We start from the raw sequence: 16,613 nt of genomic DNA on the forward strand, positions 1-16,613 counted from the left end.
CCGCGACTCCTCCGCGGGTCGAATTGGCCTCGGTTCTCGCGAGACTGAGCCCCGCCTCCCTGAGAGCTGGGCACGACATCGCGAGAGCTGGGACGGCCCCGCCCGGGCCAGCTCCCCCAGCCCCCCTGTTCCCCTTCCAGCAGAGCTAATATGGTCGCCAGCGATGGACCCTGTAAAGCCAGGTGAGTGGGAGTGGGTTTGTTGTCGCCCGCAGAGCTGTCCCCGGTGAGAGGCCCGTCGCTACCCCACCCGGCGGGACCTCCGCGGCTTGGGCTATCGTCTCGTTCTCTCCGCATCAGGCGGCAGAGAAGCGGGGCCCTCGGCGGTGCGCGTCTCCTGCCCCGCCGTTCCCTCTTTCCCAGCTCCGTTGCGTGGCTGCCCGAGGCCTTTTGTGCAAAAGCGTTGTCCTGGACGTGCGGCGGGCGGAAGCGGGTGTCACCCCTTTTCTCGGTTGCTTTGGAGCACCGGTCGCCCCCCGCCCGGACCCGTTATCACTCCCGGCGGAGGTTGCCCCCGCTGCCGGCGGAGCTTTGTTCTCGGCGGCTCTGGGGTCGGCTTCGAGGCCTGCTCGCTCTACGGCTGCTGTCCCCGGCTGAAGCCTGACCGGCTGAGGCTCCCGTTATTCTTTACGACCATTTTGCCCCTCTTTCCCTACTTACGCTGTAGCGGGCGGGGGATGTGATGCCCAGAAAAGTGTCTGCTCGAAGGCCTAAGGCCTAACTTCGCTTAATTACAGGGACATGGTAATGATCTCCATGTTCAAATGACGCAGTTTTCGTTAGCTGTTGATGATGTAGCATTTGTTTTGTAGAGAATGTGTAACTATAGTGTAGTAGGATCAAACCAAACAAAGGCCGAGTGTTTTGCTGCAGATCCAGCATCTGGGGTTTGTGCTCAGAGGAGCAGCTCGATGATGCCAGAACTAACACCGTTTCCCTTGCTTTCCTTATGAAGCTCTTTAGGCCTGAGGGAATGTATCATTGGTATTACCCTTTTAATTTGCTGCCACTGAGTTAAAACATTCTTTTTGTGAACCTCTGTTCTCCTTAAGCTGTTCATTCTCTCCACCTAATAACTGTTATGTGGCTTATAGTTCTTTTGTTTGCTTCTCATTAGCCTGGCACTTGGTGCTTTATGTTTTCTACTGTAATAAAACCTGTATCTCTTATCTGAGTTGGTGAGGTGCATTTATACTCCTTTGTAGATGGTAAACTGAGACAATAAAGGTCAAGTGTATTCAGGCGTGTGACTATGTGTAATTACTTGCATGACCTGTATGTACCTAACATTACAGACACTTCTAGAATTAATCGTAGTTGCACATCTACATCATTAGGTGTCTTAATCCATTTAGAAACCTTTCCATACTATGGTATCCTTACAGTCCTAGAAATAAAAAGCTGCCCCTGTGGGTCCCATATACATGCTCAAACCTTTCATTCTTCTATGTCTGTAACTTTTAATTTATTTTTTTTCCCTCAGGAAGCCCTTACCAGCCTGTAATTGAAACATTAGGAAACTATCCTCAAAAGAAGTTCTACAATGTCTCAAGACTTGGAGGCGCCAAGTATGGTAATGATGCTTTTGGATTGTTTGCCATTAGGATGGTGCCAGCCATAAACATGCATTGCTTACTGCTCTAAGATGTTAGGAGATGTAATCCTGAACAGGTGCATTTGAAAACTTGGGATTTCCTAGTGTGTTACTGCTTTAGGGAAGTTGGCGTCAGGGGCTAATATTTGATATAGCTTTTATTCAATAGAGAAGAAGGTATAGGTGTTACTGGAGTTTTCAGCAGTACTCTTAAATCAGAATAACTTATTTTCTGGGAAAAAAGGAGTGGATGCAAACTCCTATGTAGTACTTCAAAATAAATACAGTTTTTATTACAACTTTGTACTGCTTCTCGGGGTTCTAGTTTCCTCTTACCAGGAGCTTCAGGTGGTGAGTTCAGTGTATTTACCGGACCATCATTTCTATTGCAGTGGCTGCAGGAAGATGGGGCTTTGTGGTGTTCACAGTTACTTAATCTGGGCACATTGTTAGTGTGCAATACAGCACTAAGTGGTATGTGCCAGAAAGATTTTTTTTTTTTTTTTTGGCATCTCTGTGTTTGGCTGCCTTTACAAAGAAAAGCATATGGCCTTGTGATGGAGGAGGGAAATACATGCAGATGGACAGAGCCACAGATAAGTGTCAGGTGGAATAAGCTTTACTATGGCAAATAATCAAAACATACTTTCGTTATTCTTTCACTTTACTTTCTTGTTAAACTTGTAAAATGCTTACTTGAGGTGCATGTTAAAGGGGTAATTTTTCTTTTTATTTGCAAAGCCTGGATTACTTTCATGTATTCACAGAATTTGTGATATATTTCTGAACTTGAAAATTGAGAGTGGATATTTCACTTCAAACCCATATTTAACAGCAGTAATGACTCCACTCTTATTTGAAGGGAAGAGAGAGACGCTAGTGTACAGTGGCTGCTGAAACTCTTGTGCAACAGCTGTGTACTCTTGAACATTTCTGCTGTTTGTAATAAAGAAGTTAATCTTTCAGATAAGCACATAAGAAAGAGACAAAATGCTGCTGTTTGTGGCTTTGTCTAAGAAGTAGTAGTAGGATAGTAACAAATCCAGTCAGTTCTACAGCGGTTTTTTGAAACACTTGATGTCAGGGATACAAATGCAAAGAGAAGATGCTACCTCCTTCTGAGGTGTGCCACAAAGCTGGGAGCAGCAGATATTCCTGAAGGTGTTTGTAGGAGTCTTAATAGACTAGGTAAGATTGAGTGTCTTTGTCTTCTAATAGAAACTTCAGTGCAGAAGTTGGACGCCTCACACTAACTCCATTTTAGCAAGATACTAAAGAAAATGTAGGCATGGTATGGGACAGCACTGATAGCAAAGCCAGCACCTGGAATTGCGTATTGCATTTCCTGCTACAATATTAATTTTGGCTTTTGCTTGTCTACTCTCTGCCTTGGGACTTCTGACTGATCTGACACTAGGTGGCTGTTTAAATCGATCAGATGACTACTGTAAATTCAGTTCGTTTATTTAATTTTCTAGGGAGAATTGATTTTCTAGTGTTTAAAATGGTATTCAGTTATGGGGAAAATGGTAGCTAGAAGGAGCTCGGAATGGTTTGGGGTAGAAGGAGCATCCTGAGATTTAGGCTCATCAAGTAAATTCTAATTTGAGCAAGAGTCTGGACTTCCTTCATTGAGCTATGCAAGTGGTGACTACCTCTCTTGACGGTGTGGTTAACTACCCTCCCTGTGAACTTCTTTTTCCCTGTATCCAGTCACAGTGTCCCTTCCTGCACCTTGCAACTTTTTTTTGTCTTTTCGCTGTGCGTCTCTTGAAATCAGGCCTCACTTTTTCTGCAGTTCCTCTTAGGTTGTGTAGGACTACAGTTAGCTCATGTAGCTTTTCTTCTCTGGATGAGCAAACTTGGGTTTCCCAACTGCTCCTGTGTGTCAAGTACATCAGCCTCATAATCACCTTAGAAGGCTGTTGCTGGGTGCTCAATGTATAATATCTGAGACAATGAGAACAGTCAGCAGGTCATACACATGTGTGGACAAGGCTGAGAATGCCAAATGAACTTATGGTTCACTACTTCTTCCAACTAACACTTTTCTATGTCTTACTCTTCTCAATCATTTGCTTCCTTGCATGTGACGGAAATAAAGAGATTTGGGAAGAAATGTGACTGCATCTTGATTTTCATTTTTTTTGGGGGGTGTGTGTTTTGCTTTTGTTTGCAAAGTGACATCTGCTTTTTCCTTCTCCCACTTTTTTTCCATTCTCATTTCCTGTCCCCTATTTCTCTTGTGCCAGAAAGCTGCTTCTAGTCAATACTGTAATCTGGAGCAGCAACAAACTTAACTAAAGTTGTATTTAGTGAAATGTCATTCTTATTTGTATTTTATGAAATGTGTTTCATTTCAGGGCACATGGCAGAACAGTTTCTGGTTTTCATATGGCTGCTTATTAAAAACAAGATGATAATCTAGCATTGGATGCTTTTGGCTTGTTAAGTAATGAAAGGGTGAATTTATGTTTAAAAATATTTTTGAATATTTTAATTGTTGCAGCTTTTCATCCAGCCCTAGATTCCTTGCATCTCTCCTGCCAGCACAGCATATGTTCTTAAATGTCACTGTCTTAACACTGTGCAGTCAAAGCATTGGTATCTTTCATTCCAGTCCCATATGTTAACTCTTTTTTTGCAATATAGACATTATGCAACTCCCTGTTCCGTATTGTCATGAAGACAAACACCAAAGGCAACTGGAAAAGCAGGCTTCTGTAGCTCTTGTCCTTCCAGTCCCTAGCAAAGTGGAGTTCTTTAGGAATAGGAGATTGTAATTTGTAAGAAGTTTGTAAAAACAAAAAAACCCCAACAAAACCAACTCTGCTAGGTGAAGATGTTGCACTAAGTGTTAACTTTGCTCTGCCCTAGATACTCTGCCTTATTCCATACGAGTGCTGTTTGAATCCAGTGTCCGTAACTGCGATGGCTTCTTAGTGAAAGAAACAGATGCTATGAACATCTTAGACTGGAAAACAAAACAGAATAATGTTGAAGTGCCCTTCTGTCCTGCCAGAGTTGTTCTTCAAGACTTCACGTAAGTTTGTGTATGCCAAAACCACTGCAATAACGTGTGCATAACACTGAAATAACTGCACGGAGCTGTATGTACAATTTTTTGTCTCTGAAATAACACCCAACCTTTTGATACTGAGCTAGAAACCTGTGCACTGCTGCTGCTATCCAGTTAGATTTCTCGTGATGCAGGGATAGGAGTTGTTCTGTAGGGGTACCCTGGTTTTAATGGAGGCTGGCAAGGTTGAAGCTGTTGGCCTACACAAACACTTCACAGGGTAAGAGCCAAAACACAAATGGAAGTGATGAGATTTTGGCTGTAGCCAGAGACTGATGGTTCATTGAAATATATAGAATTCTTGCTTGAAATAATTGAAGGTTAACTATTGCTTACTCCTTACTTACTGCTTATGAATATGTATAATCCCATTGAATCTGTGAAGAGGACCTGTGTTTAAAAAGAAGTCTCTTAGGATATTGCAATTTGAGTGTGGCAGAGCTAAAAGGGCAGGCCCTCAGCAATTGCAAGTATTCAATTTTAGCTGTTTTGCTGACTCATTAGCTATATATTTATTGAGAAGTGAGATAATTAAAGGAATTGTGAAGCTAATAATAATAATGAGGCAACTTCTGCTTGGCAAGCAAAGTGAGGAAGGTTTATATAATACTGTGTTATGTAAACATTATCTTCCTCTCAATTCTGTGCTTCAGGTGTACTTCTGTGTGTGATAGCAATAAGAATACTTTTGTGAAATGATGTGAGCTTCAGAAATGTCTGGCTCTGCAAGAAGAGTAATAAGACATGGTAGGGTGTTCTAATGGATAGTGTGAGCCTTGCTCCCATAGCTAAATTCTGTAATAAAGGTAATAAGTATCTGAAAGTTAGTTTTGTAGTGAATTAGTGGCACATTTCAGAAGACAAGAGAGGAATGTAATTCTCTTCTTAGAGATGCTCCTATGTTTGGTATGTTATCCTGAAACTTGCTATTGCTCATTGTGAATGATTACCAACTCCATGAATGTGTAAAAATGTTTCATGTTCTACTGCAGTTCAGAGATCAGAATGCTAAGGTTTTATTTTCTGAGGTAGAACTTAAGCAGATCTAGACTTCAGTTAAAAAGCTGGTACGTTTTGTAACTTACTGTCTTGTGTTATTTACTACTTTGTTTTTCTGTATGTTAGTGGAATTCCAGCAATGGTGGATTTTGCTGCTATGAGGGAAGCTGTGAGAAATGCTGGAGGAGATCCTATGAAAGTCAATCCTGCCTGCCCAACTGATCTCATTGTTGACCATTCTCTGCAGATTGATTACATCAAATGGTAATGCATCTTGGTTTTTGATGACAGTTTTTGTCTGATACTGAAATATGAATTCACTCCGGTCTTCATTCTGTCCCATCAAATCATTTGTCGTGTGTGAGTCCCTGAAATAGTATCTGATACTGTCCAAAAGTCAGCTGGATACAAATGGATAGAACAGCACCCCTGAAAGACAGCAAGGGTGAATGTGAGGGGTTTTGGGTGAAGCTGACTGGCAACCAAATGCTGGGCAAGAGATTGCTCAAATAACTTGATCTGTCATGATTTGCAGAAGAGAATGGAGCAGAAGGAATTGTTACTGTTAAAACTTCTGGAGACTTGACTGCTTTGTCACAGCTCCAGAGAAACAGCTTGCGTATATTTGCAGAGAGAGAAGTGTATTTGTAGGAGCCTGGAAGAGCACTGAATCTGGAAACTTAACAGCATAGCTTTCTTTTTCTAGCTGGCAGTAATGCTTTGAAAACACCTTGCTAGAAACAATCCTGCAGAAGAGGAAAAACTCACATTTTTTTCAGTGTTTGTGAACACTAAGTAAATAACGCTTAAATAAAACACTTTAAAAGAATAAGTAAATCTCCTTCACTTTTTTTCCCTCTACCATTGAGCCTTTCAGACACATGCAGAATTGTCAACTGTTCAAGCTCTTTGTGAATTTTAAAAGTTGATAGGGAAAAAGCCTATGGCCAAATGGGCATGAGTGGATGAGTCATCTTTGTAGACCTTCTGCACACATACAGTATTTCAGTTCTGTTAGTATTGAAAGAGCTAAGAGTTAGAAGCTCAAACCAATTGTTGCATGTGTGTTATTTCAGTTGTATAGTGTGTCCCCTCTGGAGGCACAGCTGATTTGGTTGCAGTTAGGCTAGCCGCCTAAAATTATCAGAACAACCAAGTGTTAGTAATAGGTCTCAACATGCTGCTTTGTGATGATAAATCCAGTTTCTATCACTTTTGGAAAGCTGACAGGGTCTCAGCAGCTGCTGGCCTATGATAAGAAAGCCTTTGCTACAGGATGAGTTGTGCTGCTCTTACAGAGCTTCCATCTCCTGCTGATCAGAGGCTAGTGGGCTAAGTTGGGATTTAAGCAAGGTATCATCTGAGGCCATGCAATGTCCTGCGATTCAACAACCAAGTATCTTTTTGTATTACTAAAGCAGAAGAAAGAAGTGGTTTTAGTTAGGGATCCATTATTTGGTAAATACTAAGCAGCCAAAAGTTATTCATTTTGCACAGCAAGCTGTCTTTGCTCTCATGCAAAGACTGTACAAATGGAGGGTGTGTGCTGTAATGGACTTTAAAAAAAACACACTGACTTTTGTCTTCTGAATCATTGTGTGTAACACTGAGCTTTTGAGACTTTATATGAAAAGTCTCATGTAGAAAAGCTGCATTTCTGTTCTTGAGAAAGAATAGACAAAGTTTTCACTTCTCAGGAAACTAAGGAGAGGGGTTAGCAGAATGGCTGCCTTGGACTTCTGTAGGGCACATTCTGGCCTGTTCAGGAGATTGACTGACAATCTCTTGGGAAGTCATCCTGCAAGGCACAGAATTTGAGGAGGAGTGGGAACTTGAAATCTTGAAGGCACAAGAACAGGCCATACCCACATCCATGAAGATGGGCTAGTGAGGAGGGTGATCTGCATCACTGGAGCTCAGGAACAAGAGTGCATCGCCTTTGAAAGAGGGGACAGGCCATTCATGTGGACTATAAAATGTGGTCAGGAACTACAGGGAGAAAATTAGAAGGGCCAAATCCCAGCTTGAACTTAAATCTGTGAAAGGGAATAAAAAAATGTATCTGTAAATACATGAACAGTAGAAGAGCAAAGGAGAACCTCCAGCCTAATGGCCACGAGAGGGAACATAGTTACAAAGGCTGAGGAAAAGGCTGAGGCCTTCTTTGAGTCAGTCTTTAGTAGCAAGTGTAGTTGTTCCTGGGCACTCAGCCCCCTCAACTGGTAGGCAGGGAAGACAGGGCTCCAGTGCTCCAAAAAGAAATGGTTTGCAGCCTGCTATTCCACACAAGGCTATGAGACACCATCCCTGGAAGTATTTGAAGATGTGTGGATGTGGTGCAAGAGCTGTGGTGTAGTGGTTGCTTTAGCAGTAACGGTGGGATTGCAAACTCTGAGCCCTTGGACTTGATCTTAAAAGTCTCTTCCAACCTTGACAGTTACTGTGCGATTCTATGGCTTCATCTGTAATCATTCCTCTGTGGATGTACTCAGTGGAACACATACAGCAGTGTCTTTAAACAAGAAACATGTTCAGTAAATCCACTATGTGGATGAGGCTCTGCCCACACCTTTGAAGTTTAATACCCTGAGTTTGGCCTTTTTGCAGTATGGTTTGTAGAGATTCCTGGACTATTGTGAGCAAATTCAAGGAGTTCATCTGGTGTTAATTTTTCAGACACTGCAGTTCTGTTCACATATCACCACACTACATTATGGCACTAAGCTCATTCACTGGTAGTTTACGTAGTAACAGCTGTTGTAAAGTGACTTTTTTCAGGTAGTATTTTATAATCTGTTGGACATACTGCAAAACCTCCCACAACAGCCAAAAACCAATGTCAAATAACCCCAACAGCCACAAAAAAGTAGAAACAACAAATCCCCAAAAACTAGAGCAAACTTCCTGATGTGTAAATTATTGTTTGCTGTTGCAGTGCAATACAGAATGCTCCAAATCCTGGAGGTGGTGATTCCCAGAAGCCGACGGCAAAGCTGTCTCCACTGAGGGCACAGCCTCGGAAGCTGCCTTGCAGGGGCCAGACGGGCTGCAAGGGGCCATGTGGCACGGGAGATGCAAGTCGCGGCACAGGGCAGTTTCCAGCGCAGATCGAGAACACGCCCATCCTCTGTCCCTTTCACCTGCAGCCCCTGCCTGAGTATGAGAACTTCCTTTTCTGTAAAGGCTGTGACAGTTGATAGAGATGTGATTTTACTTCCCTGCTCCCCAAAACACCCTTCTGTACTGTATATCACGTGTGCCATGAACAGGTTTCAGCATCTGTAAGGTCTGGTGTAGCAGATGTGAATTAGTCTACAATGAATGAATATAGTTAGTTATATATTTACAAGAAGGGTTTTACTAAACAGTGCAGATGGCCAACTGTGTGACTTACAGCTTTGATTTTTAAATTAAATTTTGAGACTTCCTTTGGTTCTTTACAAGGCACCAAAGCATGGGAGCAATCTTCAGTCTATTATAAACTAAAGCTCAATAACTAAATCAGTGAAGCATTAATTTGTTTCTAAAAGGAAATCTTGGGGTTTCTATGAGAACTTTTCAAAAATTCTCTGGCTCTTAGGAGCTAAGAACTAACCTATTCATCATCCCCCAGCTTCTGTGGAATGAATCTTACAGTCCATCTGTCACTGAGTTGAAATTCATTGAATATCCTGCCTGTAGTAAAGGCCATGGGGAACCTCATTTCTCTGCCTTTTCTAGATTTTCAGTGTTACTAGCAGGTCACTGTGGACCATTTCACTTATAGCAGTTACATGTCACCATCCTCTTTCAGCCGCCATGGCTTTTGGAGGATAGACTTCAGATCCCTATCTTCCTGTACTGGACAGATGTAGGGTTTAAAAGCTGACCAAACCTCTATCCCATGGTGATGTGATGCTAATTGTTTCAGACATTTTATAGCTACAGAAATATTCCTGCTCAGTACAGGAGTCAGAATGCAGAATTAGGGATGTTTTCAGCTATGCTGGTGTTCCTGGCAGCAAAATAGCAGCAGTATTTATTAAGCTGATGAGTATCTTTGGGGGCCTTGAAGAGCAGAACAGCCACCAACCTTTTGATACTGCAGAGAAGGGTCAGGGTGTCAAATACACCTCTAGAAAAGTGAGGACTCCTTCCTTCCTTATCTGCCTTACCAGACCTGAGACTATATTTCTTAAATTGTGGATTATTCCTTTATAATGAGTATTAGTATCTTGATAAATACTAAGAAAAGATGGTTCGTTATGTAATACTGTACTGATGAGTCCTTGTGAACAAAGAACTGTGGCATAGAGGCAAAAAATACAGAAATGGGAGATAGTTACAATTGCCTTGATGTTCCACTCGGTACCTAGAGAGTTCTTTATTTAATGGAAAGGTGTGCAACTGGTAATACTACTTATGAAAGTGGAAAAGTCTGTGTGTTGTATTATGTTTTTGGAATACATTTCTTAAAATAACTGTTTGCTGAAAGCATTTATCTCAAAAATACCTAAAATGAATGTACTCAAGCACAGCACAGATCAAATCAGGGTTTTTTCCACTGTTAACAGAAAGCTTGCTGCAAGGAAAGAATTACCTTGGTTCTAATAAACCCCTTCAGATTGTGCTGCAGGCTGAAATGTGTCTTTCATCAAACAAAAATAATTTGTTCTTCTCTAATTGGAAACAAATTATGACAGTGCTTTTAAACTTGCTGTCTTCCTAGGCCTGAGACAGTACTGAAAAATCAAGAGATGGAATTTGGCAGAAATAGAGAGAGGCTTCAGTTTTTTAAGGTATGCGTGTACACCTGTGGGCTGTGTGTATTTGGCTATCTTAAGAGCTTGTACTATTTGTGTACCAGGGTTCAGGTTAGGCTGATAAATGTAGTAATTCAGAAATGACTCTCAATCTGAATTGATTATGGGAACAGAAAATTTGCTGATAACATGGTTTGTGACTTCAAAACTAAAAACTGTTAGGTGGCAGAGGTTCGAGTCTGAGCTGTCACTAAAAGGGAAGTTATTTTTTTTTGTAATGCTAACTTGAAAATGTTTGCACTGATGTGGTTCACCAGTTTGAAGATAGTGGCCAAAGTAAGTATTTATAAAGCATTAGTCTTTGTAATGAGCTCGGTGCCTGAGGTCACAGTGAGTTTCTGGATAACAGGTTCATTTATCCGTAATTCTGTTACAAACCTTACTGAAGTTAGATGTGTTGGAAAGATGTCAGAGTGGAGAAATTGCAGCTCCCAAACTAGCAGCAATACTAGTAAACTTGTTTTTAACGGAAGCCTTGTGTTGTCACTAGCCAGGGATCCCCACCATAGATACTCGATTCTCATCTGATTTAGTGTGGTTTAGGAATCTGGTGCAGCGAGCTAAAAATCTTCTCTCATAGGTAGATGAGGAGATTTCTTTCTGAAAGTTGCAAATTAGCTTTTACATTATTAAGGAGGGAAACTGCTGGGCTGAGTCTTGTTACAAGTTTCCACGTCAGCTTTTCCAGTTCTGTCATCCTGAGTTCACAAGTAGTAAGATACTTTTCTACATTGCATCTTCAGTCTCATCCAGGAGTGTAAAACCTAAACTTCATTTTGCTATAAATAGTAGTGCTTAGGTTCTGTGGTCTAAATGCTAGTCTTAGCTGTGCTTGGAATCAGTTGTGCAAACTGAAAGGTAGATCCATGTAGCCCTGCTTCTGAAAGGTAAATGTGAATTATTGACTGGGCCTTCAGCAGGAATGGAATGGTTTTGTTGACTGAGAATGTACAAAATCCTAGGGGATCACCTGCCTCTGAAATAAGCAAAAGCCACTTTTATAAATAGCAGGCACTGGTTTATTGCATATTAGTTTTGCCTTTTTAGTTATGTTCTAAGAAAGGATTACACTTTGAAAAAAATGCATCTCTCTTTTTTTTCTCGTTCTGGAAAAATGACAGTGGAGTTCAAAGGTTTTCAAGAATATATCCATAATTCCACCAGAGACTGGAATGGCACACCAAGTTAACTTGGAATATTTGTCAAGAGTTGTTTTTGAAGTTAAAGATTTCCTATATCCAGATAGTGTGGTTGGCACAGATTCTCATACAACCATGGTAAATGGCTTGGGTATCTTGGGCTGGGGTAAGTATGCCGAGAATAACTCGCTAACACTTTGCTCAAGCCCTACTGAGAAGTCTCTTCTTCCCACTGGGCAGTTCTGTCTCAAGCATAATAAACCCTATCACAAATTATCCTTCAGAATGATTTTTGTCTAAGAGTAATCTCAACTAACACTTACTGCCTTGAGAAACTGAAAAGAAAATAGCCAAAAATCAATTGATATTCGAATAAGTCCTTTTTGTACATGCAGTGTAAAATATGTAAAAATGTTTCTTTTCTGTTGGAAAGCTAATTTTAGATAGAAAATTATTTTCTGGTTGACTGAAGTCAATAACTTCAGCAGCATTCTTGCTTGATTTTATTTTTCTTGTGCAACTGTTTAAGAGAACTTCTGCATTTCTTATGGCAGCCTTTAACAGGAAGTGTTTCATTAGATTTTAGGACATCAGAATATTTATTGTAGATGACCTAAGCTGATAACAGGCAACCTCATTCTCCTTCCAGGTGTTGGGGGGATTGAAACGGAAGCAGTGATGCTAGGGATGCCAGTTACTCTCACTTTGCCTGAGGTTGTTGGGTGTGAACTGACAGGCACAGCCAGCTCCCTTGCTACATCCATAGATGTTGTTCTAAGCATCACAAAGGTAAGAGTTTGATGCCTCTGCAAAGGAAAGCACAGGAATGCTACATGTGGGGTTTAAACTCTGGGAGCATTATTGGTATTCCTTTAATTATGGCAGGGCAGAAAAGTACAAGTAATCCCTAACTATTGTTTTTTAATAGTCCTCCAAAGTAGTGTGGTGGTTTTTCTTTTCCCAATAGAGTGGTTTATTTACAGGCCCTCTGTCACTGAAAAATGGAGTTCAGGGCAGAAGAAGGCTTTTTTCTTGTCTTTATCCTGCTGACACCATGTAGTCTACATCTCTACCTCAGGAACTTTTTCTAGATACCCTCTTTAAGTCTTTGCCTCTCTTTTAAGACACAAGGACTGTCAAGGGCTGTAAGATGGTAGCACTCAGAAATGTATTTTCTGCAGACAGGGTTTTGCCAGGGTGGTACAAGCTGTCGCTGCTGCAGTAGGTGAAGTGACCATCAAAGCACTGAAGGGCTGTGATTGCTTTGAAAATAACTTACTGTTTCTGGTGTGTGCCTTAAGAAGCATCTCTGTGTTCTTGATTAGGAAAGCCAAAGAACTCAGCTCCACCTCAGGTGGAGGTATGGTTTACTCTGTCAACTTGCAGTGCAGATTTTTAGAATGCAGTTGTTGATGGAGCTTGGGGGTTTTGCAGATGTCAGCATTAGGGGTTCAGCTTTTCATTTCAAGTGTTCATGGCTTGCTTATTGTGCATTGTGGAAACAAACATTGCTTGTGCTCTACTTCTTCACGTTACAAATGTCGTCTTCTTTTTAACAGCAACTTAGGCAAGCTGATGTCGTTGGAAAATTTGTGGAGTTTTTTGGGAGTGGAGTTTCCCAGCTGTCTGTAGCAGACCGAACCACAATAGCAAATATGTGTCCTGAATATGGTGCTATTCTGAGCTTTTTCCCTGTTGATAATGTGACACTGAAGCACTTAAGGCATACAGGTAAGGATGATATTAAAATAGTGATTCATTGTCATAGTGGTTTAGGTACATGTGGGCTTCCTGCTTAAAACTTTGTCATTCTTAAACAATGACTTCCTGCAGAGTTCTGATAATGCATTTAATGTCTACAATTCTGCTGTACCCCTACCACAAAAATTGTATCATGCAGATTTACTGCTGCCTGTTTTCAGGGGGCATGTGGCATGTAGCATATGGGTACAGGTTGCTTGCCTGCTCTATTGACATGAGTTTCCTTGTGGCCTATTTGTCTCCATGTGTCCTGTGTACCAAGTGGGGCTGTAGTTGTCTGCCCGATACTGATGTGTGGATAGCTGACTTACATGTGAGGTTTGTGTGCAGTTTGGCTGGTTTGTCTAATACTGGATATACTAATAACTTGTTGTTTTTCAACATTTGGAGTCCTTGTTTTTGAAAGCATATGTCAAGTGTTAAAGAAAAATACTAAGAAATTCTTGCTTTTGGAAAATGTAAGGAATTACGTCTTCTCCATTTCTTAACGTCTGCAGATTCCCCACAAAATCAAATTTTAAAAGGATTACTAGAAATAAGTGATACTGCAAACCAAATCACAACACATTTGTGATATATTTTCTTTCTTTTCCACAGAGAGGGTTTTTTTATTTTGAAGAAAGCCACAGGGGAAATAGGAAACCCAAAACCAACCAACCAAAAACCACAAAACCATGAGCATAGTAAGCCTTTGTGCAGTTGAAATCTGTCACTTAAATACAAGTTAAAAGTGTTGAAGGGAATAGCAAACAAATTTTGTTTGGTCAGTGCATAGCAAATGGAACATTTTGTCACAGTAGGCAGCAATGCTGCCTATTATCAACCAATTATATGATCTGTGTTAAACAAGTAAGTCTTCATAGAGAAAAGCTCTATGAACAAATATGGGAATGCAATGAGAGTTGCAGCTGCTAGGGTTTTAAGAGCTTGTTCTGTTCCTTGACACAAGAAGGAAAGTGAATAAAAAAAATTCAAGTATTTTAATTCTGCATTACTTCTGAATAGCTCCTGGATGTTGTGTATGGAAGTGGTGTGCCTCCAAAAAAAAAAGAGAATTATGTGTTTTCGCCTTAATTTTTAATGTGACTTTTCTTGTCTTTGAAATGATCTTCCTAAGGTTTTGACAAGGCCAAGCTTGAGGTCATGGAAGCATATCTTAAAGCTGTGAAGTTATTTAGAAATTATGAGAGTTCTTCCAGAGATCCTGAGTATTCCCAGGTATGTTTTAAATGATGTGTTCTTGTCTGACTGATTCTTGTAAAAAAAATAACCACTGCTGAGTTAACAACTGTCTCCTGTTTCAATTTTTATTGCTTTAATAAGCCTTGCATTTATTAACTCACACTTTTGAGAAGCAGAATGTGTTTCCAGAATACTGAGTGGAAGGGAGAAAGAGAGGAAGTACAATAATATTTGTCAGCTTATAGATACTGAATTCCTGCCACTCCTGAGAGAGTGGGGAAGTCTTAGGGAAGATAGAAAGTCAGGGATGGCGTTAAAGCGCGTTGAATTAGATGATCAGCCTTATAGAGTGGGCAGTCTTGAAAGTGGGAGCCCACAGCTTTAATGTCTCAGAATGTTGATGCTTTAAACAAAAGAGGTCATGTCTGTCGTGAATGTATTTGACGTAATGTTGGGCTGGGATTGAGAAGCCTTGCTTTTCCTCTGGTTTTGTTTGTTCATTTTTAGGTAGTACAAATTAATTTAAGTTCCATAATTCCATACGTCAGTGGCCCCAAGAGGTCCCAAGATAGAGTGGCTGTTACTAACATGAAGAGTGACTTCCAAGCCTGCTTAAATGAAAAGGTTTGTACAACTGACCTACTCTTCAAAAGGTACTTACTAAAATCTAGATGAAAAAAATGGTTACGATTCCTCCTTATTCCTATGTAAACAGCTTATTCAAGGACACTGTTTTGCTGGACAGGTGTCCTGAGAACAGCAGCTGGTCAGTCATAGGTGTGTTGTCAGGAGCGTGAACTTCCAAAAATCATTGATTTCCCAGTTTAGGTTGCAGGGAGGACAAGCTTAATAGCGTAAGTTTGGGGAATGTTTTCTCATTTACAGGGGTTATTGACTGTATTTTCCTTCATTTCCAGACCAGAATTACCATAAGAAAAGAAAACTCACCTCTTAATGGAGATACTGAGGGACTTCCAAGATTTATATATAACCGATGTTCTGAGTTCTTAACTTAGTATTATTTTTGCTTGCAGCTTAATTTGACTTCACAGAAGAAATGTTTTTACTCTAAAGGTGACAGTTTTGGTTAGAAAGTGCATAAGTATCTAAGAATGTAAGAACACATCTTCATCTTTAGTATCTGTCCTGAAAGTTGGAGACTGGGAGCTGTATTATGACCACATACACTAGGAGACTCTGTAAAAATAATTTCTGTTGGTTTTAGCATTTCTGGCTTGTAATGAGGTGACCTATACAGAATGATCAGTTGTGCTGGAGGGAGAAGTCATAACTCATCTCTATCACAGAGTACCTGAGGTTGAAAGGCAGCTTTAGGGGATGACCAAGTACTTCAGAGCTGGAGAGTGTGAAATGTCAAGTGACCCAGTCTGGTTTTAGCTGCCATCCTCTTCTTGTTAAAGTCTTGGAAATGTTTGTAATTCAGAAACAATTATTGTGTAGAAAAGTAGATGTGTACTGTGAAGATGTGTACTTTCATGTATAGCAGGAAATGAGAGTGGGATCAACTGTACTTTGACTGGCAATTGTTCACCATTGTTGCTAAGTTAAAACAATTAGGACCAAAGAAGGATGAGACCACTGTATATGTGAAGAGAGAGCTGCTCTTAAAATCTGTTTCAGGTTTCCTAATGGGACAGCTGAGTATTTTAGAGTGAGGGTTCACTTGGTCTTGCTGTAATGTCATACCTTCTATACTAAAGTAACTGTTAATGTGTGTTTTTGTTATGTACAGTTTGGAGTTAAAGGGTTTCAGATTGCAGCTGAGAAACAGAATGACTTTGTACCTGTTCAGTATGAAGGAAATGAATACAAGCTGTCTCATGGGTGTGTTGTCATTGCTGCAGTAATCAGCTGCACAAACAATTGTAACCCGTCCGTCATGCTTGCTGCAGGTATGGTCTGACTTGTGACACCCGAGTCTTGATAGTGCTCCCATATTTACACACCCTTTACTTTCAATTTGTAGCTCTCTCTAGTAACTTGACCTAGGCTTTGAAACTGTAAATTTTTAGCCCAGAACTTGAATATTATGGAGGT

At 40.7% G+C, this 16,613-nt stretch overlaps 1 protein-coding gene across 3 annotated transcripts in view; it reads left to right on the forward strand.

The window, feature by feature from the left end:
- Positions 1 to 16,613, forward strand: part of IREB2 (iron responsive element binding protein 2) — a 26,336-nt gene continuing 9,723 nt past the window's right edge. For 2 of the 3 annotated variants that reach the window (XR_010988019.1, XM_068144103.1), the window contains exons 1-12: positions 1 to 182; positions 1,483 to 1,572; positions 4,471 to 4,636; positions 5,798 to 5,935; positions 8,607 to 8,828; positions 10,380 to 10,449; positions 11,595 to 11,778; positions 12,262 to 12,401; positions 13,172 to 13,343; positions 14,491 to 14,591; positions 15,063 to 15,179; positions 16,309 to 16,468. Coding sequence is in view for 1 of the 3 variants with exons in the window: in XM_068144103.1 (XP_068000204.1) it covers positions 164 to 182; positions 1,483 to 1,572; positions 4,471 to 4,636; positions 5,798 to 5,935; positions 8,607 to 8,828; positions 10,380 to 10,449; positions 11,595 to 11,778; positions 12,262 to 12,401; positions 13,172 to 13,343; positions 14,491 to 14,591; positions 15,063 to 15,179; positions 16,309 to 16,468 (1,579 nt within the window). In the remaining 2 variants the exon portion in view is untranslated. The remainder of the gene's footprint in view (positions 183 to 1,482; positions 1,573 to 4,470; positions 4,637 to 5,797; positions 5,936 to 8,606; positions 8,829 to 10,379; positions 10,450 to 11,594; positions 11,779 to 12,261; positions 12,402 to 13,171; positions 13,344 to 14,490; positions 14,592 to 15,062; positions 15,180 to 16,308; positions 16,469 to 16,613) is intronic. The other variant, XR_010988018.1, reaches the window with a different exon arrangement.

Source organism: Melanerpes formicivorus, unplaced genomic scaffold (genome assembly GCF_026170545.1).
Source record: "Melanerpes formicivorus ecotype bairdi unplaced genomic scaffold, bMelFor1.0.p_v2 SCAF_10, whole genome shotgun sequence".
Lineage (NCBI taxonomy): Eukaryota > Metazoa > Chordata > Aves > Piciformes > Picidae > Melanerpes > Melanerpes formicivorus.